General features: G+C 36.7%; 1 protein-coding gene across 1 annotated transcript in view; it reads left to right on the forward strand.

The window, feature by feature from the left end:
* Tbc1d32 (TBC1 domain family member 32) overlaps positions 1-26,883 on the forward strand; it is a 146,319-nt gene that overhangs the window by 92,167 nt on the left and 27,269 nt on the right. Inside the window, 5 exon segments of the mRNA XM_090338207.1 lie at positions 317-439; positions 1,448-1,556; positions 2,624-2,717; positions 14,444-14,569; positions 19,005-19,088. Of these exon segments, the coding sequence (XP_090194333.1) occupies positions 317-439; positions 1,448-1,556; positions 2,624-2,717; positions 14,444-14,569; positions 19,005-19,088 (536 nt within the window).

Consider the following 26,883-nt stretch of genomic DNA (forward strand, 5'->3'; position numbering starts at 1 on the left):
CTTTCCGGTAAGATCAGTGTCTCTATGCAGTATTTCGGATCTCAAGACTGTGTCCACGATTTTAGGGCAGTTTATAATACGTTTTTTTTTTTTTTTTTTTGCCAGTCCTGGGCTTGAGCACAGGGCCTGAGCACTGTCCTTGGACTTTCTCAAGGCTAGAGCTCTACCACTTGAGCCTCAGCACCACTTCTGGCTTTTTTCTATGTATGTGGTACCGAGGAATCGAACCCGGGTCTTCATGCATGCTAGGCAAGCACTTTAACCACTAGGCCAAACTCCCGGCCTATAATACGTTTTATTTCTTCCTTTTGTATAGGTTATTAAGTGTGGTTTGCTGTGATCTGGACACCCTTCTTTTATTAGAGGCCCAATATCAAATATCCGAAGTATTGCTACATGCTCAAGAAGAAAACCTGTTAGAGACTTCAGAGGGCCACAGGTGAATAAATCAAGGTGGAAGGGATTATAATAACAGGTTTAATGGACATTTTAAGAAAATATTTCTCTATAGAGTTTATTTTCATACCATCTGAACTCAGTAAGTTTAAATAACAGAGTAAAAGCAATTCAAGTATAAAAGTCATAGAAAGATTATGATACATTTTCAAGAAGATTTTAGAATACTACATTCATCATTTGTTGCTTTGGTCTTGCTTAGATTTCCTTTACTTAACTGTTGAGGGTTTCATGAAGCTGATTTACCTTTAAGTTCATATGGCATGTAGAAGATGACTCATTGCATAAATAGTTTGATTGTGTGTTCCTTGGAGAGACATTATTTTTCTAATCTCTTAATTATGTTAGCTCATAGTCATAAACTTTGATTATTTGCAAAATGAGATTTTGATGTATATATTCTTCTGTTGATAAATCACTCTTGCCATTACCTCAGTTTGGCTGGCATTTACTAAATGGTTGATTCAGTACTGGCATTTCTTGCATGCCTGTAATTTATAAAAGGCATAGTGTGCCTCCACCTTAACCAGGTTGTGAAGAATTAGAGAGTTTTGTAGCTTACAGCAAGGCTTGATGTGGAACAGCAGGACTAACAGCGTCAGAAGAAGCCACTGTTCACATGTAGCACTTGAATTGGAGTTTAACCCTAGATCCTGAACATGGAGCCTTGTCTCTGAATACAGCAAGATCTCCATTGAATTAGGGCATGTATTAATTCCACTGAAGTATTAAGTAAATATTTGTTTATTAATCCCACTGGTCAAATGTCAATTATATATTTATCAATTATTTCCATAATACACAATGTAAATTTGTTTTCTCATTTTTAAGTGATACATTAACAAATCTCTTCTCCAAATACTTCTGGGCTAATTTATCTTTGCAATCTAATAACATATTTTACAAGTCATATTCAATTAATAAGGCAATGAAATGTGTGTGTGTGTGTGTGTGTGTGTGTGTGTGTGTGTGTGTCTGCATATTCTTTCAGGGACTTCATAATTGATGGCTTATCTGTAGAGAGAAATCATGTTCTTGTAAGAATAAATCTTACTGGTGGACCACAGGAACGGATTTTGCCTCCAAGGATGCTGGAGAAGGTGAGGTCTAGGAAGAGAAGGGTTATTTCTTCAGACTGCTTTAGAGCAATATAGCTAACTCCGATGACACTAAACCTCCTCATTTCCCAGAGTTCTGCATCACAGAGTCGAACTTTTGTAACTTAGTAAACTTCGGGATTCAAGTAAATATTTTCAGAGTAAAATGGTACTGTTACCCAGTAAGGGGTCATGAGTGCTAGTTTGTATAGCAGAGTCGATTCTTGTTTTATTGAACAGGTGATATTTTCCCTGGCATTTCTCTGGCTATTTTGCTGTTGATGTCTTTTTCCTTAATGATACTTAACTGTTATTTTCTGATGATTATACTTTTTGTTGGTTTGGGCAACCCAAGGCATCTCTTCTTTCACCCACATGCACAGTATGTGTTTTTTTGTGTGGTTGTTTTGTAGTTTTTTTTGGTTGTGGGGCTTGAACTCTGGGCCTGGGTCCTGTCCCTAAGCTCTTCAGCTCAAGGCTAGCACTCTACCACTTGAGCCACAGTACCAATTCTGATTTTCTGGTGGTTAATTGGAGATGAGTCTCAAGGACTTTAGTGCCCAGGGTGGCTTTGAACCGTGATCCTCAGATCTCAGCCTCCTGAGTAGCTAGGATTACAGGTGAGAGCTACCAGTGCCCAGCTATAGTCTGTGCTTTTTATGGAGATTTTATTTTGTCTTTGTTAAGAACATTCTGACTTTGTCACTATGAAAATGATGAGGTAGAAATGATTGATGGCACAAGGAAGACAGTTTGAGGGGAAAAAAGAAAATAAAGATTACTTTTGAAAATAGTCTTTTTCCTCTTGTAACAAAAACTTCAATCATACCATCATCATTAGTCCTAGTCACAAAATCAAGTTGTATGTTTTGTTGTCGGTGCTTTCTTATGTTTCTGTTTCATTTTATTTTAATAGGTTTTTAGCACAGTGAATGATAGTATCGAATCTTTTGGTTAGTTGGGCAAAATCTCTAGAATTCGTAAGTGACAAATCATACTTAGTATTTCAGAAAGCATTTAAACTCAGTATTTTATAACTTCTAAATCTTTTTCCCTTGTTGCTTCTTTAGGGAGGTGAGCCATACCCTTGGCCAATGTTTTCATCATATCCTTTGCCAAGCTGCTATCTGTCAGAAGTTGTTAGAAATGCAGATACTAAAAAAGGTAAAATATTTACCATCAAGTTACTTATTATTGCTAAAACTTTTATTACAGTTTGAGGAAAAGAGATGAGTTTAAAGAAGATGAATATTGATTTCTATTCAGCTTGTATACCTGGATATATTTATGCCTACTCTTAATTTAGTATTTTTCCTTACTTATTTGGCATTTGTATAAGATTAAATAATTCTTACTTTTTTGTGGTATATTTGTTTATAGCAAAAGCTATTGTTTTAAAAAAGGAATTAATGGCTTCTAATTAGATATATGGAGCTTTCTTGTTCCACATAATAATAGGTTTTAAGAATCACTGGGTGCCACATAGAAAGCCTGTATTCTAAAGACTTGAAAAACAGTGAAAATTCTGTTGTCTACCACTGTGGGAGTCAAGAGCTCTTAGAGAATATACTCAACTCATTGCTAATTGTATAGTACTGCAGGGTAACAGGAGATAACTAATTCCTCTGGCTGCCCTATTTCCTTTTGTAAAATAAATAGCTTTTTCGGAAGTGGAGCTGTATCTCAAGTGGTATTAGGAACAGTGCCCAGTCCCTGAGTTCAGGCTCCAAAACGGACACAACAAACAGAAAAACCCAAAAACCAAAACAAAACAAAATGAAAATCATCCCACCTTCTGCTTCTGAATAAATCTATCACACTATAGTAAGCATTACTGAACCTTATACAAGTATTAAGTTAATTCAGAAGCATTCAAATTATGAGGAAAGTCATCAATGCATTCATGTATACATTCTGTACAGAAATAAGCATGGAAGTAATCTGTGACAGGAGGCGCAAAGCTTTAAGTTGTGTTTTCTGGGGAACAGAATGACATTTCAGAGGGCTTCAGAATAAACTGGCAGATCAGAAAGAACAACATTGCCCCATTTGTAAGAACATGGAAAGAATTGGAAAAAATCATAATAAGTGAAGTAAGCCAGACCCAAGGGAATATAGGCTTATTGGTTTCCCTCATTTGTAATAATTAGTACAAACCTAGAACTCTCCTAGCAAAAGATTACAATAGCTCAAACCCTAGATAAATAAGGTCATATAGGATGAGGCCAAATTAATGGACCTTCAGGAATGGAAACAAGAGCTTAATTATGAGTGGCTGCTGTTCTTAATGTACTATGCTTTTTTCTCTTCTCTTGTATTGCCCTTTAGTTAATCTCATATTGCTATAGTATCTGACTTTGTTACCCCGTATATTATATATACATTTATTTGTTTATTTGAAATAGGAGGGGAAAATATGAGGGGAGGGAGTATGGGGAAGGAAATGGGGACAAAAACATGAGAAGGGTTCTCAATGTGTGAGAAGTAATGCATCTTCTATCTGGTGAACATAACTGTAACCCCTCTATACATTAAAAAAAAAAAAGAATGAACTGGCAGTAGTTGGGAGTGTGAGATTTGCAGCCTGACAGAGCAGTGGAGGAGGCTACCTAATTATAGCAGCCAAATCTACCCCAGGATTAGGGAAACTCCTACTGGGATGCTTAGGGTTTATCATGAAAGCTGTGAAAATTCACTTTTTGGACTAGGGAACACTTAGATGAAATATGAGTACATGAGCAAACTTTTTAATTTGCAAAGCAATTTCTTATAACAACATGTTCCTACTTATGCCATCAAAACTGGCATTGGAATAAAATAATTATGTAAGAGACCCATTTGCTTTCTTTTAGTGCTCTTTTTAATTTGTGGTTTTGTTTTTCATTTTTTACCGGACCTGAGCTGTTGCATTTTCAGAGATTGAGGAGCTGATATTAAGCATTTTTCCGAGAAGATGTCCTGACATAGTAGCATTTTGGACTTCTTTCTCACTGACTGATCTTTCAATAAACATAAATAATTCTTAAGCTTTTAATATCCTACTTCATACTCTACTTTTAACTTTTTTTCCAAGCTATTTACATGATGTCATCTTTTTCCATCTCCTCCTCTTCCTCCTTTCCAACTTCTCCTCCTCCCTTCTGTTACTAGGGTTTGAAGTAATGGCCTTGAACTTGCTCAGCTTACTGGATGGGTTGGCATTTTACCATGTGACACTTGCCTCTAGCATAGCACTTGGTTCGTTATTTTGAAGATGGAGTCTCATAGACTTCTCTGCCCAGGCTTTCTTCTAATTATGATACTCTGGATGGCACCTTCCTATATTGCTCCGAGTATGACTATCATTTTTTTAAAGAATTTATTAACACTGATTTTTACATCATATTTCAAATGACATGTTTAACAAACAAGTATTCAAGAAGGGAATCTGTATATACAATCACTGGCACTTAGTTTTTAGAATATAATCAAAATTCAGGTAAGGGTTTGTATATCATAGATACGTATTAAACTGTGTAATAAAACATTATGTCTATAGAGTCATAGGTTTTTATATCTATGTAGTTGTGTTTATCTCCATATGAATATCATTTTTGATAATTTGTCTTCAAAATATTTCATTAAATTAAACAAAGAAGATCAAACTCTAAAATTAAGATTTTATTGGCTATTTCCTTTGGGAAGAAGAAAAATCCTATCCTCACTTCTTAGGCTCAGAACAGTCCACTCTATTTACTTAGGTCATGACTTAAAAAAAAAAAAGAGTCGAGTAGTAGTAGCTTTCTGTTGGGTAAATGCATGTGCTAACGTAAGTTACCACATGGCACTGACTAGCCATAACAAGGATTTATTCTAGGTCCATTTACTTCCATTTTCTCCTACATGAATATTTTCAAAACTTAACTTCTCTTCACATCTTTCATTTTCCAAGCTTTTTTCAATAGTAGCCATACTTCTCATTTTACTAGTAAAGTACAGGAAGAACCCTCAGGCCTGTATATGTATGCTACTTTTGTTTATCTGTTCTTTATTCACATTAGCATAACCAGTGATGTCATATCACAAACCCCAAATGCAATTCCAGTTGTTCTTAAATTTTGCCCAGCATTGTTTTATCTTGTATTTCTTAGATGAGCTCAATTTTGAGCACTAGTAAGGTTTTTTTTGTTGTTGTTTGTTTTGTTGTTAGTGGTTTATTTTGTACTTGAACTAAGGGCTGTAGGCACTGTCCCTGAGCTATTTTGCTCAAGGCTAGGTCTCTAATATTTGAGCCATAGCTCTACTTTCAGCTTTCTTGGTGCTTAACTGGAGATAACAATCTCACAGACTACTCTGCCCAAGTTGACTTTGAACTGTGATCCTCTGGTCTCAGCCTTCTGAGTAGCTAGGATTACAGATGTGAGTCACATGTGCCTGGATAAAATGAACTTTTTTTTTTTTTTGCCAGTCCTGGGTTTGAGCTCAGGGACTGAGCACTGTCCTTGGACTTTCTCAAGGCTAGAGCTCTACCACTTGAGCCTCAACACCACTTCCGGCTTTTTCTATGTATGGTACCGAGGAATCGAACCCGGGTCTTCATGCATGCTAGGCAAGCACTTTAACCACTAGGCCAAACTCTCGGCCCCAAAATGAACTTTTTTCTTTTTCTTTTTTGCCAGTCCTGGGGCCTGAGTACTGTCCTTGGGCTTTCCTCAAGGCTACTGCTCTACTATTTGAGCCACAGCACCACTTCCAGCTTTTCTATATATGTATATTTATATTACTAGTCAGTGATTTTTGGTAATCACATTTAAATTTAGCTGCTTTATAGCATACAGTATGTTTTTATTATCTTTAGTCAACAATTTGTACTAATCAATCTCTTGAACACCTTGCAATAGCTGATATTTTATATCTTTTGACCAGTATTTACCCACTAGGCACCAGTAAACACTATTCTGCACTCTGCTAGAGTTTGTTTAGATTTCGCATTTAATGGAGATCATGTTTTGTTTTTATTTGCATGTGTTATATTACTTCACACACTGCCCTTTTAGGTTCATCCACATTGTCACAATTGACAGAACTTCCTTTTCTTTTTTAAAGCTGACCTCCCTTTTGTGTGTGTGTGTGGGGGGGGGTGTCTCTGCTGGTTCTTTTTCATAAGCCAGCAACCATGCAGTTTATTCCTCCATATTTAACTGTCTTTTATTGAACTAATCTTCCTTTTAATACAGTAACAGTTCTGTCCATCATTTTACTGTAAAATCCCATGAACCAGTTATCCATGTCTGATATTCTAGTTACTTCTTCTCCATTTTCTTTCAAACCCACTTGTTAGCTAATGAGGCTTGGACTGAAACACTCAGCAGCTTCATGAAGTCCACCAGTCCTTCTTAGTCCTCTGTCCACTTGACTTAACAACACCTCATGCATTTTCCTTGTCCCCTTGACTATTAACATTTTGTTTTATTTTTAAAAAATTAAATTGTCTTTAAATAGTTATTCATTTCCACATGTCAGTAGGAGTAAAATGTATCTTGACCAATGTGACCTCTTCCATCATTCTTCCTCATCTCTCTCATCACCATTCCCTCTTTTTCCAAAACACTCGTTTCACCTGGTCATTCACAAGGTAGAAATGCTTTTCCCCTTGTCGTTATGCTGAATTCATTTCTTTCAATTCTGTGTCTTGAACCCAGGGCCTGGGGCCCGCCCTTGAACTTTCTCCAGGCTAGTACTCTATCAGTTGAGCCACAGCACCACTTCTGACTTTCTGTATATGTGATCTCAAGGAATGGAACCCGGGACTTCGTGCATGCTAGGCAGGCAGTCTACCATTAGGCTACACTACTGGCCCTGTGTTGAATTCTTCTTTGTGCACAGTATTGGGTATCTTCCACTTCTCCTACTCTTTGACTGTGGACCTCCCCAGGGCTCCCTTGTCATTTCCCTTCACCTTCTCTGCCCATATTACTGTTGTGAGAGTCTCAGCTGCACTTACAGAAGAAGGAATGCCCAGTATACCAGTGACTTCCACACTGCCATCTCCAAATTTGATCTCTACCCTGACTGAGGGACTCATATGTATGTATTATTTGACATCTCTGCAAGGAAGACTGATAAGCCTATCAAACTCAACACGACTGTGATAACCTTCAGACTCTCCTGTAAATCTCTTTCTTAGACATTTTTCCCCATTTGTGAGATGGCACCTATATGTTTCCCTTCTTCAGGCAATAAACTTGAAGGTATTTTTTTAAAACAAACTTTTCTCTTTCTTCATACCTATACAAGAAATCTGTCAGCAAATCCTTTTGACTCTATACATCTAAAACCTCTTTCACTCATCTACTGTCACTGTCATCTCTTACCTGCAATGGAATCTGCTATCCTGCAGTGTGTAGTCTGTTCTCAACACTGTAGACGAGTGATATGTTTTCAACAACTGCTTGGATTGTATTACTTCGAGTATTGAAAGTTCTTTGGGGGCTTTCCTGTACCTTAAAAGATTCAAGGCTTTTAAGGCATTCTTCCTGGTACGTGTTTTGTTTTAGGGAGTAGCAGTACAACTTCAAGCCCTATTCTCTGCCTTATTTTTCTATCATTTACCTACAATGACTCTTAGTGACTTTCTGTTCTAACAAATGTTTCAATAAGACATTATTCTCAATTTAACACGATTGTGTAACTTGATGTATCTGAGAGTGGTCCTGCCTGACCTTGGTGTCATTTTTGTTGAGGAGGATAACTGAATCTCTTGAAGTTTCAGGAAGAGACTTTACAGAAATATTTTCAACCAAAATCACCATATCTCATTCTGATACTGCTGATGCCCATGTTACTCTCAGACTCTTGGTGGGACAGCAATCACCAATAGAGAAAGCTAAAAGTATATTTAGTTTTCCCTCCAATTTAAAGACTGTATAAGAAAAAAAATAGTATATTTTCCGACAGGTGTAAATCTAAACCAAAAGAATGTGTTTAAACACAGTTAACTAACCACTAATCATGAACTTTAATAAATATTATGTTTAAGCTAATAATACCTAAGACATGGAAGTTATTTTAGCAGCAAGAGTCATATGTTTTCTGTTCTTGTCTTTTGATTCCGAAGTAATGATTCATTCATTGTGAAAGGTGTTATTTTAGTCATTATTTGTACTGCAAGTTTTGGAAATGTCTTATGTTTGAGGAGAAAAAAAGTATTGAGTCAGTTTTTGTGTATGTGGAAATGTTCATCTCATTTGCCTGTCAGCCCCTCAATCTGTCTTGCTTACCACAGGTAGCACTGCCTATCTCTTAAATTGTCTCTTGTTTGTTTCTCAGCATCAGTGTCAGCTGTTAGATGATTCATCTTTATCTATAAATAAGAATCTGGGGACAGTATCTGCTTCAGTTGTTTTTCTTTGTGAATATGTTCAATGTTTTGATATTAAAATGTAAGAGACATTTTAAAATATTAATGACTACTTTAGATATAGACATATATTTGTATAGGGAAACAGATAAAGTGTCAGATGCATAATGTTATTTTATGTGGTAGAAATAATTTATGTTTGGAATGTAATTCTCAGTTATCTGAAAGTTAGATTAGTAAGATGAAATATTCTAGTGTGGTAATTTATGTTCTTACCTGTCAGGAGATAAAAAGAGGTGAGAGAATAAGGACTAAAGGAAAGTTGAAAAATAGTCAAACCACAAATTCCAGGGATGGGTGGACTTGTGCAAGATGAAGGCGAGTAACAGAAGGATACTAAACTCCCATTGCTTTTTCTATTGTGAAGAAAGTGATGGCTGTAAAATAATGATCTAATTTTTTTCTGGGTTAAAATGAGGTCTCTCCAGGGATTGTTATTATAACACACTGACCAGTCCATTCTACTGTATTCTATTTTGATGAGTATATGATGTTTCATTTTTATCATAGGAGGAGTAGAAATGCAGAACTTCATATTGAGAAAAAAAATTAGCCTTGAAAATTGAATAGAATATTCTAGTTATTTGATAGCATTAGGTATATTTCTCAAAAGATGGGAAATTTGCTGTTCTCTGTAGAGCATCTGTTTTCTTTCTTTCTTTCTTTCTTTCTTTCTTTCTTTCTTTTTTTTCTCTTTCTTTCTTTCTTTCTTTCTTTCTTTCTTTCTTTCTCTTTCTCCTTCCTTTCCCTCCCCCTCTCTTTTTCTTCTTTCTTTCTTCTTTCTTTCTTTCTTTCTTTCTTTCTTTCTTTCTTTCTTTCTTTCTTTCTTTCTTTCTTTTCTTTTGTCCTTCCTTCCTTCCCTCCTTCTTTCCTTTCCTTCCTTCCTTCCTTCCTTCCTTCCTTCCTTCCTTCCTTCCTTCCTTCCTTCCTCCTCTTTCTCCTTCATTTCCCTCCCCCTCTCCTTCCTTCCTTCCTTCTTGGTGTAGCCCAGGGTGGTCTAGAACTCGTGATCCTCCTGCCTCATCTTCCTTGATGATGTTCTACAGCTGGCACCTGTTTTATTTTGAACAATTGCTATATCATGCTTATTCAGGCTGACATTTATGAACAATGTAAATGACATGAACCAAGGTAATTTTTCTTCCCTTTAAGGTATTCATTTCAGGTATTTTGTAGCTGTTGAAACTTGGATAAATCTTTTACTTTTCACATCATCAGACCCTTCTTTCCACAACTTAGTTGCCAGATACCGCATATTATTTACAGGATAATTAAAAGTAGATTTAGAATTCTTGTTCTTTATTGGAATAACCTGTGATCAGACTCAGTTTCTAGAGCAAGCAAAGCTTTGTTAAAAGTCTTGGTGTTAAACTTCTCTATATATCATTCTACAGGCACCTTATTGTAGAGATTTTTATCATTTACGAAGTGATAGTTTACATTTTTTGACACACAAAAGGTGTAGACTGATAATGTTCCATATACTTTTCACAACTGAAAAAAAGTATATATAACTTTTGATTGTGCTAAAGACCTCAAATTTAGTTTTTTGTAGTTTCAATATCTTAAGTTATTGCTCTTCCATCACATTTCTTATTTATATGATTAGAAAATTAATTTTCTATACAAAAGAATAAGTTCCATGATGATAATCATTCCCTTAACATAATGCACCAAATAATACTAAAATTATTTTCCTAAATGATTGTATCATCTTTACTTAGCTTTTTTAGGTGGTGTTATTTTTGTATGAGGAAACGACTATTAAAGTTCATAATGTGTAAAACGAAAACATATCCTTCAATAGTGTGTCTTATTTTTACATGGCAGGAGGTTATTTGCTCTATAAAAATTAAATAAGAAAGTAGAAGGATATCGCACAAACTTGTACTTTTTTTTTAGCTTATAGATTTTATATCTGGAGGAATTCAATATCAAATGTTTTAAATCATTAGTTTTTGTGTATTAACCAAATGCCTATAAGAGCCACATCGTATTCACACCCCACTTAAGCCACTGCTGTATGTGTTATTTGTATACATTTTCCACTGTATGGAAGCACCAAACGTTCAAACATATTGGCAGTGTTAATGCATTAATTTATTTGGGGAAATGGTTCCATTTTTCTATTGTATTAATTTGTGTTTTATTAAATAATAGGCTTTATGATGATGTTTTCTTAATATATATAGGAAATATATATATATATTTATAAACAGGCAAGTTTTCATAGATAAGTTTATTTTAGATATTTTTAAGTTTCGGGGTGCTATTTATTGGCAGAACAATCACCTTAGAGATGGAGCCAGTGAATAAGAGAATTATATTCTGGGTTTTTGTAGTGAGAATATGTAGTAAATAAATAATAAAGCTACTGGGTTTATGGTTGTTTTCACTGAAGGTCAGAATACTTTCCCTAGCTCATGGCCACCTTTGCATTTCAGATACAGAAACATGCTGTTATTATTGTAAATGGTTTACATGAAGGTAAATTGAAATTCAGCTTTTAAAATAACCACGTACTTTTTGACCATTAGAACAATACCCCTAATTTAACAATGTATTTGTATTAATCTACACTGATTTTGTTTAGTAAATATTTATGTCTTGTCAGGATGTGAAATACTTTACTCATTGGTGCTGTTTCTATGCATGTTTTCTTGCCTTTTCAGAAATTAAGCCTTTGTCCATATTCCTGATGATTTATCTTCATTTCTTTTAAATTTATAAATGCGTCCACTGTGTAATACTAGTTTTGTAGATTTCAACTGGAATATTAACCTATGAAGTATGTAGACGCTAACCTTTTAAGGAATGGTGAGGGAGAAAGGACAAGGGCTTAAATTACATTTTTTTCTGTTTTGAAATTTCTACTTTTCTTGTTTGTCCTGATTAAGTCTTGCCCTGTGGCCCAGTCTGGCTTCAAATTCCTTATCCTTGAAGTGGATGCCCTGTTCTGCAACTGTATTTTAGAAAATAAATAAAAATTTTCCCAATAAAAATGGTTAGCTTGAATAGCTCCCATTGCCAGTCTGACAAATTCTACCAAATTTAAAATTTTGACCTCTTATGGGGTCAAACAAAAGAGAATGATATCCCATGAGCATAATGGCAGGAGTGGCCAGAAATAATACGGTATTGTGGATAAGATTTTTTTTTTCTTCTTGGGTTTGAATTCAGGCCTTGGGCATTGTCCCTGGGTTTTTCTCCTCAAGGTTAATGCTCTACCACTTGAGCAGGAGATGAGGAGGAGATGATTAATTAAAGAGTCTAACCAGTTTTTCTTCCCATAGTCTTTAAACTATGACCCATACTGGGTTTGTTTGTTTGTTTGTTTTTGGGTAAACTCTGTTGTGGTGCTTGAACTTTGGGCCTTGTCCCTGAGTTCTTCAGCTCAAAGCTACCTCTCTGCCATTTTGATCCACTTCCCAATTTCTGTTGATTAACTGGAGATAAGACTCTCAGTATCTTTCTTGTCCAGGCTTGGCTTTGAATTGTGATCCTCAGATCTCAGCCTCGTAAGTACCTAGGATTACATATGAGCTACCACATCCAGCTTCCTGCACTAGTTTTGTTTTGTTTTGTTTTTTTGCCAGTCCTGGGCTTGAGCTCAGGGCCTGAGCACTGTCCTTGGACTTTCTCAAGGCTAGAGCTCTACCACTTGAGCCTCAGCACCACTTCCGGCTTTTTTCTATGTATGCGGTACCAAGGAATCGAACCCGGGTCTTCGTGCATGCTAGGCAAGCACTTTAACCACTAGGCCAAACTCCCGGCCTCCTGCACTAGTTTTAAAGCATTTCTAGTCTATCTTATACACATAGTCAGTCTATAAGTATTTTTGTTGTTTCTTTTATTAAATGCTTATAAAAGCCTTGATGTTGAGCTAGACATTTTATCTTCCTCTTTGCTTTCTTTATTGCTTCCAACCTTGGAATTAAGATTTATTTTCTACAGATAAAATTAATTAACTTTTATTTGACATCAACCGTTAACTCCGGGGACTGGTGGCATGGATGGAATTATAAATCTTTTCCTTTTGAGTAAACCTTGAGCTGCAACTGTTGTATTACATCATTAGCGAAAAAAAATAACAACAGGGAAATTATTTCCCTTAGAAGAGTAAGATATTAATACAGTTTTTTTCAGACTTGAAAAATATCACTATAGCAACCAGGAAAATATCTGCTAGTTTAGCTGAAGTAGATTAATAGAGGATATTATTTTTTTTAAATCTTTACTCATTTCTCCTAAATACATAGTGACAAATTATTAAAGAAAAGCAAAAATAATGTGAGAAATACAAAATAAGAAATGATCTATTTTTAAAATTTCATTTTCTAAGAATCTAGTTGTGCAAACAAAATTAGTACTTGTATGGATTGAGATACTCTTCAATGTGGAGGTTGGAAGGTATCTGTCAAATATTTTCTATTTTAGTTCTCTGTGTACCTCTTTTGTGGAAACTGTTCATTTGATGCCTATTACTAGTATGGGAACATGACGACTATGCCAATCTACATAAAGGAAGAGAAGTAGAAACAGGAATAGAAATCAAATATTCTACTACTAGGATCCAAGATAGTATGAGGTTGGCTTATTAAATGGAGCAATCTTTTGTTAATCTATTATTTTAATGATGTTTTTCATTAATTTTTTTCATTTTATATTACAAATCTCTTTTTGACTCTGTGAATAACAGATTTGTCTTTGTTTTTTAATTGAATTTATAGTTTTCCGCTTTTTGAAATTAAAGGTTTTTTTTTCTATTTCTATAGTCCCCTTTCTCGTTTTCCTCTTTCTCTTTTGTCTATAACACTTTTATATAATCAATATAGTCTTTCTTAAGGCATGTTTAGTTTGTTAATGCTTATAATCCTAGCTACTCAGGAGGTTGAAATCTGATGATTGAGGGTTAAAGGTACCGCAGGAGGACAAATTTGGGAGAATATTATCTCTAGTTTACCAGCAAAGTTGGAAGTAGAGGAAAGGTTTAAGTAGAAAAGTATCAGCCATGAGTGGAAAAGACAAGCAAAAGTCTGAGGCCATAGTTCAAACCTGAGTACAGGGAAAAAGCAACATCATCATCATCAAAGAAAAGCAGTATAATATTTCTTTCAGTTTGATAATCTTTTGTGAAAAACTTCTGCAATATCCCTAAATAGGAATTGTTTATAATGCTTATCATAATAAACAATTTCAGACTTGAGATAGAAAACAGTTTATAATGAAGTCTTAAAATGGGAACTGTCTGTTAAATCCAATATTCATTCTAAATGACCTATGTTGATACAAGAAAAACACTAGTTCAGTCTGTCTTATTTGCTTTTAATAAGTAACGAGTTCATTTTTTAAGTGTTTAGGAACTGTCTTAGATAACTACAGTATATGAGGTATTACAGAACTTGTAATCATACATATTTAATACCAATATTTATGTGTCATACATCTCATGCTTTACTAAAATAATGTCACATATTATCTGTCTTATTAGACAGTGATCTTGGAAAGCTATTATTGTGCTTCAAAATGTCAGATAAACAAATGGATTGGATTGAAAACAGCCGAAGACAATTTTGCAAAATGATGAAAGCCAAACCGGATATAGTCAGTGGAAGTGGTGAGTATGCTGTTTTCTTTGGTTCTGTCCTTTCTTTTCTATGAACTTAGATTAGAAGGAGCCCTGGCTCCTCATGGCCAGTCTTGACATCCCCAGACTGTATAGAAATCCATTGAGTCCTGACATCCCCAGATGGTATAACAGTCATGACAGTCCTGACATCCCCAGATAATATAGCAGTCACGACAGTCCTGACCTCTCCAGGTAATGTAACAGTCATGACCAGTCCTGACATCTCCAGATAATATAACAGTCATGAACAGTCCTGAAATCTCCAGAGAGTATAGCAGTCATGACACTCCTGTCATCTCCAGACAGCATAGAAGTCATGACAGTCCTGACATCCCCAGACAGTATAGCAGTCCATTGAGTCCTGACATCTCCAGACAGTATAGCAGTCATGACAGTCCTGACATCTCCAGACAGTACAGCAGTCATGACAGTCATGACCTCTCCAGTCATGACCAGTCCTGCCTGACATCTCCGGATAATATAACAGTCATGAACAGTCCTGACATCTCCAGACAGTATAGCAGTCATGACCAATCCTGACATCTCCAGACAGTATAGAAGTCATGACAGTCCTGACATCCCCAGACAGTATAGCAGTCCATTGAGTCCTGACATCCCCAGCCAGTATAACAGTCATGGCAGTCCTGACATCCCCAGCTAGTATAACAGTCACGACAGTCTTGTCATCTCCAGACAGTATAGCAGTCATGAAAGTCCTGACATCTCCAGACAATATAATAGTCATGGCCAGTCCTGACATCTCCAGACACTATAGCAGTCCACTGAGTCCTGAGAAACTTGTCATTTTGAAAGAACAAATATCTAAAAGCCCTCATAAGGATTTGTCACCTCTCAAAATAGCTATAATCAAAACTTGAATATTCAATCAGTGTCACCTAGCCGAACTTGACTTGGTTTTACTAGTTTTCTCTCTAGTATTATTATATTATTTTAAACTTATTTTATTTATTCATCTATTTTACTTTGTTTTGTTTACTTTATTTCTCTTATTTAATATAGGTGAAGCCATTTATTTTATTTTATTTTATTTCTTTTGTTTAAAATAGTTGAAGCCAGACACTGGTAGCTTACTTGCAATCCTAGCTACTCAGGAGGCAGAAATCTGGAGAATCATCTCTTGAAGCCTACAAAACTTCACCTCCAAAATAACCAGCAAAATGTTGGGATGATGCTGTTCTCAAATGGTAAAATGCCATTTGAGCAAGCAATTCAAACTTTATTGTTGACCAGAAAAACTTTATTTAAAACTTTCCAGTATTTACATAAATAAATAAATATAGTAACTCCTAAGGAAATCTTGTTATAAAGGAACTTAATGTCTATATTCTGATATTTACATTAATTTTCTGAAATCATTTTTGAAGGAGTTTATTAACACTGATTTTTACATCATATTTCAAATGTCATACATATAGCGATTCCCTTCTTGAATACTTAAGTAAGTATTCAATTAAAATTAAGCTGAGAGTTTGTATATCGTAGATACATATCAATCTATATAATATAACATTATGTCTATAGAGTATACATCCCATGATAGATTTTTATGTCTATGTAGTTATGTTTATATCTCCAAGACCATGTCCATAACCTTGGGTACTCAAATATCGAGTCATTACTCTTATACTGTTTGGATCTCATATCCACAAGAAGAAGCAGCTTGTTTCTTCCTGGTTTCATAATTATTAATATGTTATTCTGAATAAAGTAGAAAGAGGTCTATATTGATTTTATGTTTAAGTATAACATAAGTAATTAAACTGTTTATTCTCTCAATATTTATAAAATATTTGTGGTATGTAAAAAATGCTTAAAATGTTTCAAATGTAGGATTTTCATCTCCCATAGTTAGAATGGCCATTATGAGGAACACGAACAACAATGTTGGCATAGTTGCCAAAGGAACCCTTCCAGACCTTTGATTTCCTTTCTGACTTCTGGCTAATGTAACCACTGAAGAAATAAGTGTGAAAGTTCTGCACAAACTAGAAATAGAACTGAAATAGGATCCAGCAATAGCATTAGGGGAAATACCTAAGGGAATGTAAGTCTAGCTATCCTAGAGGCACTTACACACATGTTCATGGCAACACCACTCATAATAACCAAGATTTGGAAATGGTCCAGATGGACTATGGCTAATGAATGGGTCAAGAACTCATTAAACATATATAAATAGTAGATAATTGTTCCGCTGGAAGGAAAAATGAAATTCTGTCATTTACAGGAAGATAGTGGATCTGAAAATCTTCATGATGAGGCAAGTAAGCCAGGTTCATAAGGTCAAAAGTTTCTTTGGTATGTGGATGCTAGACCTAAAAGATAAATATATATGTAAGCATACATGAAATACACACAAGATCCTGTACTTGTACATGTATATGTATGTATATATGTATATGTGTAGTTCTATGTGTATGTTTGTAACTGTGGGACAGTTTGAGCAGATTGTAGCATGGGAAGAGAATGTTAGGGAGTATGCATCTATGATTGAAGATGGCAAAATCTATCTCACTGAAAGCTGTTATAGTATGGGTAGTGGGGAATAAAAATGAGTGTAAATGATGAGATCAGTTTCGTTAAAATACTGTAGTTTGTGTATGTGAAATACCATACTGAATCTCCTTTGAATTCTTAGCATACTCTATTAAAAAAAAAAAAGGACAGAGAGACTGGGAGTTTGCCCTAGTGGTAGAGTGCTTGCCTAGCATGCACAAAGACCTGAGTTCGATTCCTTGGTACCATATCCATAGAAAAAACTGGGAAATGGTGCTGCTGTGGCTCAAGTGGCAGACCATTAGCCTTGAGAAAAAAAGCCCAAGGACAGTGCTCAGGCCCTGAGTTCAAGCCCCAGGACTGGCAAAAAATAAAGGACAGAAATGTAAAACAAGTGTTGTCTGTGTGTAGGTACTATCAGGAGAGGGTAAGAGTGAATGGGAAGGTGGTGGGTGAATATTGTCAGAATATTTGATGTACATATGGTTTAGATTGGTTTGGGAAGGAGAAAGACAAGATGAGGGAGAATGACAGAGGTGAGTCTAACAAAACTATACTATATATATATATATATAGTATATATATATACATATATGGACACTCTGGTAAGTAATATCAAAAACGAAACAAGAATTGTTTCATGGTATCAATGATAGACAATGGAGATTTTCAGCGATTTCATAGTTGAGTGAATCTGTTAGTCACAGGGAGATAAGCAGCTATGCTAATTGTTTACAGAGAAATGTGTTCACACATAAGGATAATGTGAAATACACCTAAAAGAGAATAATTTTGTCACTTTTGTTTTTGCCAATCTTGAACTCAGGGCCTGAGCACTGTCCTTGGGTTTTCTCATGGCTAGCACTCTACTACTGGAGCCACAGCACCACTTCTAGCTTTTTTCTATATATGTGGTACCGAGGAATCAAACCCAGGTCTTTGTGCATGCTAGGCAAGCACTCTTACCTAGGCCAAACTCCCAGCCCTATTTTGTCAGGTTTTAAGACAGAATAGGGCAAGCTTCTTTTTGATGTGGGTGCTTTAAAGAGATTTGATCAGTTACAAAGTGTATAGAATGTATGTCTTATTTTATTGCAATTTTAATTATTATAAAGCAGTTATATAAAGGGAATTCAATTCCAATTTTTGATTGATGAGCACAATGAAATGCAATGTTGCCTTTCCCATTATTCTCCCCCCCACTCCCAACTCCACCCATCCACTCAAGTCACTTGGCTCTATTTCTCATGTGTACATTGAATATAATAATTGTATTCACTTATCCTTCCATTCATCTGCCTCTTCTCCCCTTAACCACCCTGTCTCTTGCCACAAAAGTGTTTCACCTTTCTGGTATTTATTTTACTAAATGGCAAGTTGGTTGTTCAAAGGAGTCATACCTCTGAAGCCCTGTCATGCACATATGATAGTTGAGTCAACTTGCTTATGAATTTATGCATCTAGGCTTGTATATGTTCTCATATGACAGATGTGATATTAGAAAGGGACATAATCTATGCACTAATCTTGGTCTTGGAGTCTACTTTTTTCCTCTATGTGTTCTAATAACAATGATAAAATTATAGTTTAAGGATTGCATAGAAATCATCTAGCAAATTCTGAAATAATCCTTAGGGAGTCTTAAGATAACAGATTATTCTTTTACAGTTTTACATTGAATAGATTCTCAGCTAAGCTATTAAAATTTAATTTAAATCAGAAATTTGCTATGAATACTAAAACTATGCATGTTGAATTAGACCTCTTTGGAATATAATTGTGAAGATTATAGAGAATAAAATATATATAAAAGGTAACTTCTAGCTGCTAGCCTGGGTTCTAGAGATGAGTTATCATGTATCATTCTTCATCTTCAATATCCTACTTATTCATTTGTTTATTGCAGCTTTAGCAGAATTACTTGAAAAGTTTGTGCTTCATCTCAGTGAAAACCCATCTGTGTGCTGCTTTCCCTCAGTGGAATATACAGGTACATTTAAACATTTTCAAACTTGACCAATGCCCAGGTTAATATTAGATACTACTTCATAGAGATTTGTCATACAAATATGTACAAGAAGAAAATAAAAAATTGTGAAGAGATTTTTCAAGAAAAATATTTGGAAGGAAAATCACAATTTTATGAATGAATCTAAAATTTACATAAAAGTAAATCCAGATTTAATTATCAGTCTAGAGCAGAAGAACAGTATAGGAATTTATCATTGTGGAGATGTTCATGACTGGAGTAGGTCTTCGTAGATGTAAGTGTAATGATCTCCAGTTTCTATAGCAGCCTTTGGCACATTGTCTCACTGGATCATATTTTCTCAACTAATAGAAAAATAAGTTATGTTGTACATCGTATCTAAATACTCAGCAAGACTGATGATTTAGTGTGCATGTGTTTACCACTCTTAGTTGCATTTCTGAATTGTGCTGAATGAGATCTCAGATGCTGGGTTTGTTGAATGTGTCATCTAGGAAGATAAAACCAGAATGTGAATTCCAGTTCCTTAAAGCATTCTGTTGCACAGCGATTCACTCGAGTTTTATAAGAAAGCCAAAACTAAAGTGACTTCTTGTTGACTGCTTGTTTGATGTTTATTAGTGTGGCATGGTGAGCTCATTGTTAGGGTTTTCCTCCACAGGCTGTGTTCAGCCTCATCATTAATCATCTCTGTGTTGTTGTTGTTGTTTGACTTGATATATTTTCCTCTAATTACAATAAATTGGCAAAAAATGTTTTTACATAAAGACATTTTAAAGCAAATGTTGGATATAGTCAGTTTTTTAAAAATGTTTCTTGAAACGAGAAATTCATCTTTTTTTTTAATGACAGCTTTCTGAACCCTCAGGTTGTTGAAATTAGAATAACACAATCATCCATCTGTTGTTACCTCCCTCAGGATTTCCATCCATTATAAAATTTGCAAATCTGGAAAATCAAATTAGTTTGGCTCTTTATCCTCTTAAAAAAAGAAGGGAGGACAAATAGATAAAGTTCTGTACCTTTGCAGCTTGCTACTTCACATATCTATTTTTCCTAGATCTTTTTTTTTTAATTTTTTTTTACTTTTTTTATTGTAATTAGTAAAAGGGTTACATGATATTTGCCAGATAGAAGGTGCATTAATTCACATACATTGATACCCTTTCACATGTCTTGGTACCCATTTCCCTCCCCCCCCACTCCCCCCACCTGTCTTGGTTTTCCCCCCTTCCCTATCAAATTTCAAATATCCAAATACAAATAAATTCAATATATCAGATAGCAAAGTGAGATACTATACCAATATGAGATAACCAAGGGACAGCAAAGGAGATGAGAGACAACATAGTACATTAAGGACAACAATCATTCATTATATGGCTTTTATTTCAATATCCTGGAGGTCCTTTCAATTAGCTTCACATTATATGGCCTTATGTATCAAGATTTTGCTCTATTGCAAATCTCTGCTAGTAGAGCCCAAGGTTTCTACTGATTATGACGAATGAGGGAAACCATTGAGCCTAAGTTCCTTTGAGTCTGGCTTACTTCACTTAATATGTTTTTTTCTAAGTCTTTCCATTTCCTAACAAATGGGTCGATGTCATTTTTTCTGACAGCAGCATAGAATTCCATTGTGTACAAATACCACAACTTGTTGATCCACTCATCAACTGAGGGACATCTAGGTTGGTTCCATATCTTTGCTATGGTGAATAGTGCTGCAATGAACATTGTTGTGCTAGTGGGTTTAGTATGTCCTTGTTTCTGGATGGTTGGGTAAATGCCAAGTAGTGGAATTGCTGGGTCATAGGGGAGTTCTATGTTTAGACTTCTTAGGCACTGCCACAATGCTTTCCATAGTGGTTGAACGAGTTTGCGCTCCCACCAACAGTGTAGTAGTGATCCCTCCTGGCCACATCCCCTCCAGCATCTGTTGTTACTCATTTTCCTGATCCTGGCCATTCTAACTGGAGTGAGGTGGAATCTTAGAGTGGTTTTGATTTGCATTGCTTTTATGACCAGAGATTTCTTCATGTGTCTATAGGCCATTTTTGTTTCTTCTTCAGAGAAGACTCTCTTTAAGTCTTTGACCCATTTTTTAATGGGATGGTTGTTACTTTGGAGGTTAGTTTTGGAGTGATTCAATTTTTTGAGTTGTTGATATATTTTAGATATGAGGCCTTTGTCCATTGTTTGGTTGGTGAAGATCTTCTCCCACTCTATAGGCTTCCTGATTAGTTTACTAGCTATGTCCTTTGTCATACAAAAGCTCTGCAGTTTAATGCCGTCCCACTTATCCAGCCTTTCTCTGATTTGTTGTGATTCTTGGTCCTTATTAAGAAAGTTTCTACCTGTGCCAAGGAGGCCTAGTGTATCTCCTATTCCTTCCTGTAAAGTTTTCAGTGTGTCAGCTTTTACCTCCAGGTCTTTGATCCATTTGGAGTTAATTCTAGTGCAAGGTGACAAAGAAGGATCCAGCTTTAGTTTTCTGCAGGTGCTTAACCAGTTCTGCCAGCACAACTTGTTGAAGAGGCTGTCTTTCTTCCATTCTATTTTTTTGGCTCCCTTGTCAAAGATTAGGTGGCCATAGGTCTGTAGTTTAATGTCTGTGTCCTCAGTTCTATTCCATTGGTCTTCAGGCCTGCTCCTGTGCCAGTACCAAGCTGTTTTGATAATTATAGCTCTGTAATAGAGTCTAAAGTTTGGAATTGAAATTCCTCCAGCGCCGTTCTTTCTGCTAAGAAGTGTTTGTGCTATACGGGGTCTTTTATTATTCCATATGAAATTTTGGATTGACTCTTCTATTTCTTTAAAGAATGCCATTGGGATGTTGATGGGTATTGTGTTGAATTTGTAGATAGCTCTTGGCAAGATTGTCATTTTCACAATGTTGATTCTTCCAATCCAGGAGCATGGGAGGTTTTTCCATTTCCTTAGTTCTGATTTAATTTCCTTTTTTAGGGTTTTAAAGTTTTCGTCAAAAAGGTCCTTTACATTCTTAGTTAAGGTAATTCCTAGGTACTTTATTTTCTTTGAGGCTATCGTGAAAGGAGTTTGTTTCCTGATTATTGCCTTGTTTCCCTCACTGTTGGCATAAAGGAAGGCAGTTGATTTTTGAGGGTTGATTTTATAGCCTGCTACTCTTCCAAAGCTTTGAATCAGCTCAAGGAGCTTGGGAGTAGAGTCTATAGGATTGTTTAGATACAGAATCATGTCATCTGCAAAGAGGGATAGTTTTATTTCCTCTTTCCCTGCTTGGATCCCCTTTATGCTTGCTTCTTGCCTTATTGCACTGGCTAGGAATTCTAGTACTATGTTAAAGAGGAGTGGAGAGAGTGGGCATCCTTGTCTCGTTCCTGATTTTAGAGGGAATGGCTTTAGATTTTCACCATTAAGTGTAATACTAGCAGTAGGTTTCTCATACACAGCCTTTATTACATTGAGGAATGTTCCATGGATTCCTAGTTTCTCCAGACCTTTTAACATAAAGGGGTGTTGGATCTTGTCAAATGCCTTTTCCGCGTCTATTGAGACAATCATGTGATTTTTGTCTTTGCTCCTGTTGATGTGTTGAATTATATTAATTGATTTGCGTATGTTGAACCAGCTTTGCCTCCCTGTGATGAATCCAGTTTGATCATAGTGTATAATTTTTTTGATGAGTTGTTGTAGACGGTTGGCCAGTATTTTGTTGAGAAGTTTTGCATCGATGTTCATCAAAGATATAGGTCTATAGTTCTCTTTCTTTGATGAATCTCTGTCTGGTTTGGGGATGAGGGTTATACTGGCTTCATAGAATGAGTTTGGTAAGGAACCTTCATTTTCAATTTCGTTGAAGAGCTTGAGGAATATTGGTGTGAGCTCTGCTTTGAAGACCTTATAGAATTCAGCTGTGAATCCATCTGGCCCTGGGCTTTTCTTAGGTGGAAGTTCTCTAATTGCCATTTCTATTTCAGAGCTTGAAATAGGCCTGTTGAGTTGGCTTAGTTCTTCTTGGTTCAGTGTGGGTATGTTAATATTGGCTAGGAATTCATCCATTTCATCTAGATTCTCAAATTTGTTGGCATAAAGGTTTGAAAAGTATTCCCTCATGATATTCTGGATCTTGGTAATTTCTGTCGTGATATTACCATTTTCATCTGTGATTTTGTTTATTTCGATATGCTCTCTTCTTTTTTTGGTAAGATTTGCTAAGGGCTTGTCAATTTTGTTAATTCTTTCAAAGAACCAACTCCTTGTTTTGTTGATTCTTTCTATAGTTTTTTTGGATTCCAAATCATTTAATTCTGCTTTGATTTTAATAATTTGCTTTCTTCTACTGGGATTAGGGTTGGTTTGTTGCTCTTTTTCCAGGAGCTTAAGGTGAGACATTAACTTGTTGGTTTGCAATTTTTCCAACTTGTTGTTGTAAGCACTCAGCGCTGTAAATTTTCCTCTGAGAACTGCCTTTGCTGTGTCCCAAAGGAGTTGGTATTTTGTGTGCTCCTTACTGTTAAATTTCATAAACTGTTGGATTTCTGTTCTGATCACTTCGATGACCCATTGGTGATTCAACAATGTGTTGTTCAGTCTCCATGAGTTACAGGGTTTTCGTTGGTGGATATGTGTGTTCAGTTCCAGTTTGATGCCTTTGTGGTCTGAGTGTATGCATGGAATAATTTCAGTGTTTCTGAATCTGTCCCGGTTTGTTTTATGGCCTAAGATGTGATCTATTTTGGAAAATGTTCCATGTGCTGCTGAGAAAAACGTATATTGTGTTGTTGCTGGGTGGAATATTCTGCAGATGTCTGTTAGATCTAGTTGGTCTATATAGTTGTTCAGTTCTAAGGTTTCTCTGTTGAGTTTTTGCCTTGTTGATCTGTCCATAGGTGAGAGTGATGTGTTAAAGTCACCGACAATCACTGTATTTCGATCTATGTATGGTTTCAGTGTAAGTAAAGTTTGCTTGATGAAGTTTGGAGCTCCGGGATTGGGTGTGTAAATATTTAGGATCGTTATGTCTTCCTGGAGGAAAGATCCCTTTAGTAGTATGTAGTAACCTTCTTTGTCTTTTCTTACTAATTTTGATTTGAAGTCTATTTTATCTGATATGAGGATGGCAACTCCAGCCTGTTTATGGGGGCCGTTAGCTTGGTAGAGTTTATTCCAACCTCTCACTTTCAAAAGATGATTGTTTTTTTGGGTAAGATGTGTCTCTTGAAGACAGCAGAACGATGGCTCTTGCTTTTTGATCCAACTAGACAGCCTATGCCGTTTAATTGGAGAGTTAAGTCCATTGATATTGAGAGTTAGGATTGAGAGATATTTATTAGGTCTTACCATTTTTAAAAGCTTGTATTTGGGCCTGTGTCTTGACAGTTCTTGTGGTCCTTAGATGGTATGCTGTTTAGGTGCCATTTCTTTCCCTATATTGCATTTATTTTGGTTTTCTATGTATAGAACATCTTTGAGAATTCTCTGTAGTGTTGGTTTTATTGCGACATATTGTTGCAGCTTTTCCCTGGAATGGAATGTTTTTAGTGTTCCCTCAGTTATGAATGAGAGCTTAGCTGGGTACAGTATTCTTGGTTGGTAGTTATTTGACTTAAGGGCATGACATATATGCTTCCAGTCGCTTCTTGCTTGCATGGTCTCTGCTGAGTAATCTGGGGTTATTCTGATTGGTTTTCCTTTATAGGTTACTGAACCCTTTTCCCTGGCTGCCTTTAGGATCCTTTTTTTGGTTTCTATTGATCCAGTTTGGATTACGATGTGGCGGTGGGATGTTCTTTTCTGGTCAGGTCTGTTTGGGGTTCTAAAAGCTTCTTGTATCTGGATGGGTCTGCCCTTCTGGATATTTGGGAAATTCTCTGAGATGATTCCCTGAAGTATATTTCCAATACCATTGACCTCTTTCTCCACGCCCTCCTCAATACCAATTAGTCTTAAATTAGGCTTCCTAATTGTATCTTGGACCTCCTGAAGCGCTCTCTCATTTTTCCTAGATTTGGATTGACTCATTTTCTGTTCTTTCTCTATAATAACTAAATTATCTTCAGCCCCGGAAATTCTCTCCTCTGCATTGTCTAACCTGCTATCAAAGCTATCTACTTTATTTTTCATCTCCCTTGCTACTAATTGCTCATTTTTGATGCCTTGCATCTCTTCTTTTAGATCATGTATGGATTTCCATTTGAGTGGTTAGCTCAGTAGCTTTATTTTCTTTGGACATTTGCTGGAGTTCGGTCACCTTTTTATTTGTGGATTCTGTGAATTCATCCACCTTTCTTTGAAAAACCTTTATTATGGTCTCCTTTATGGCTTCTTCTTTTTCACTTATCACCTTGTTTATGGTTTCCTTTTGTTCAGCTATGGCTTCCTCCCTTATCTCTTTCTTTATATTTTCACATTTTTCATTAATGATGTTTATCAATTGCATTTGTACAGCACTTGGAAGACTCTCCTCTAGGTTTGCCAGTGACTGTTCCATTGGCTGTTTACATTGGATGGGGGTGGGTGGGGGATGTTGTTTCTTGATTTGACATTTTTCTTGAGTTTCTTGTTCTGCCCATTTGAAAATGGGAGCAAGATTAATACTAAACACGATTATAGTTTTTCAGATATAACCAACCTAGACCTCTGTAGCTGCAGACTCTAGATGTTCACAAGTTTTGATTAGTGTAATCACTCTTTCTTTTTGTGCAGTTACCGACTAGTCTAATAATTCACTGATAAGCGATTTATATCCAAAACAATAAGCCTCTCAATCCAATCTCTATTGTCTTTAAGTCCCTCTGAGCCTAGAGAATAATTAAACACCTAGATATACAATGTTGCTCAACAGCCATCAAGTGTAGATCCATGCAGTATAAGGGTTGAAAGAGGAGCAGAGGTCCAGAGATAGAAAAATAGAATGAGAGAGGTCAGGGGGTAAGTAGGTAGCGTATTTGAGTACAAAGTTTGGAAAGTATTAGAATAAAACTTATGTGTTGCTGTGCGACTAGCTCTTAGCCCAACGAGTGGCCTCACAGTGAACCATGGGATGGATCTGCGAGCTTCCGTCTGAGCGTGGTTGGCGGACGTTTTCCTGTGCTGCTTCCAGGGGTGGCCCCAAGCCAAGGGTCTGGGGATTGAGAGTTTCAGGGGCTCTCAGCAGGACCAGCAGGAGACCCCTCTGTTCCCAGGGGCAGGGCCCAGTAGGGGCCATGGGCTCCAAGGGCGGAGCCGCGCCTTTTTGGTTCTCAGAAGGGGAGCTTGGCTGCTGGTCGGCCCTTCAGATCCCTGCTGTGTTTCCACTGCTTTGTCAGAGTCTGTGACTGTGGGGGGGGGCCCTCGGTGGTGTCTTGCTCAGGATTCCCAGCTGGAGGATGCCCCGCTCAAGAATTGAGGGGGGGTAGATGCAGGCTCCTATTTACCCGCACCTCCTACCCACTGTTGTAAGGCAGGGTCCCAACGCCCTCCACTCTTCAGATCCAGTGGCCTGGGAGAGGAGCCTGGCGGGCGGGTTGAAGCTGGGACAGCTCCGCCTCCCCTGGTGGGGTGCTGAGTCTTAGGGTCCACCCGCTTGTCAGTCTCCAGTCAGAGGGCTGGGGGTTGAGCCCGTTGGGCGGGTGGGAGTTGGGACAGCCCCGCCTCCCTTGGTGGGGTGCTGGGTCTTATGGGTAGCCCGCCTGTCAATCTCCAGTCAATGGCCTGAGGGAGGGGGCTGTTGAGGGGAGGGACAGGATTCTAAATTCCTTGCCCTCCTGCTCCTGCCAGTCTTTCTCGGGTGGGGTGTTGGGGTCTGAGTTAAGTTCTATTGCTTGGCACC

The sequence above is a fragment of the Megascapheus bottae genome, chromosome 8, assembly GCF_031878675.1.
Source record: "Megascapheus bottae isolate mThoBot1 chromosome 8, mThoBot2.hap1, whole genome shotgun sequence".
Taxonomy (NCBI): Eukaryota; Metazoa; Chordata; class Mammalia; order Rodentia; family Geomyidae; genus Megascapheus; species Megascapheus bottae.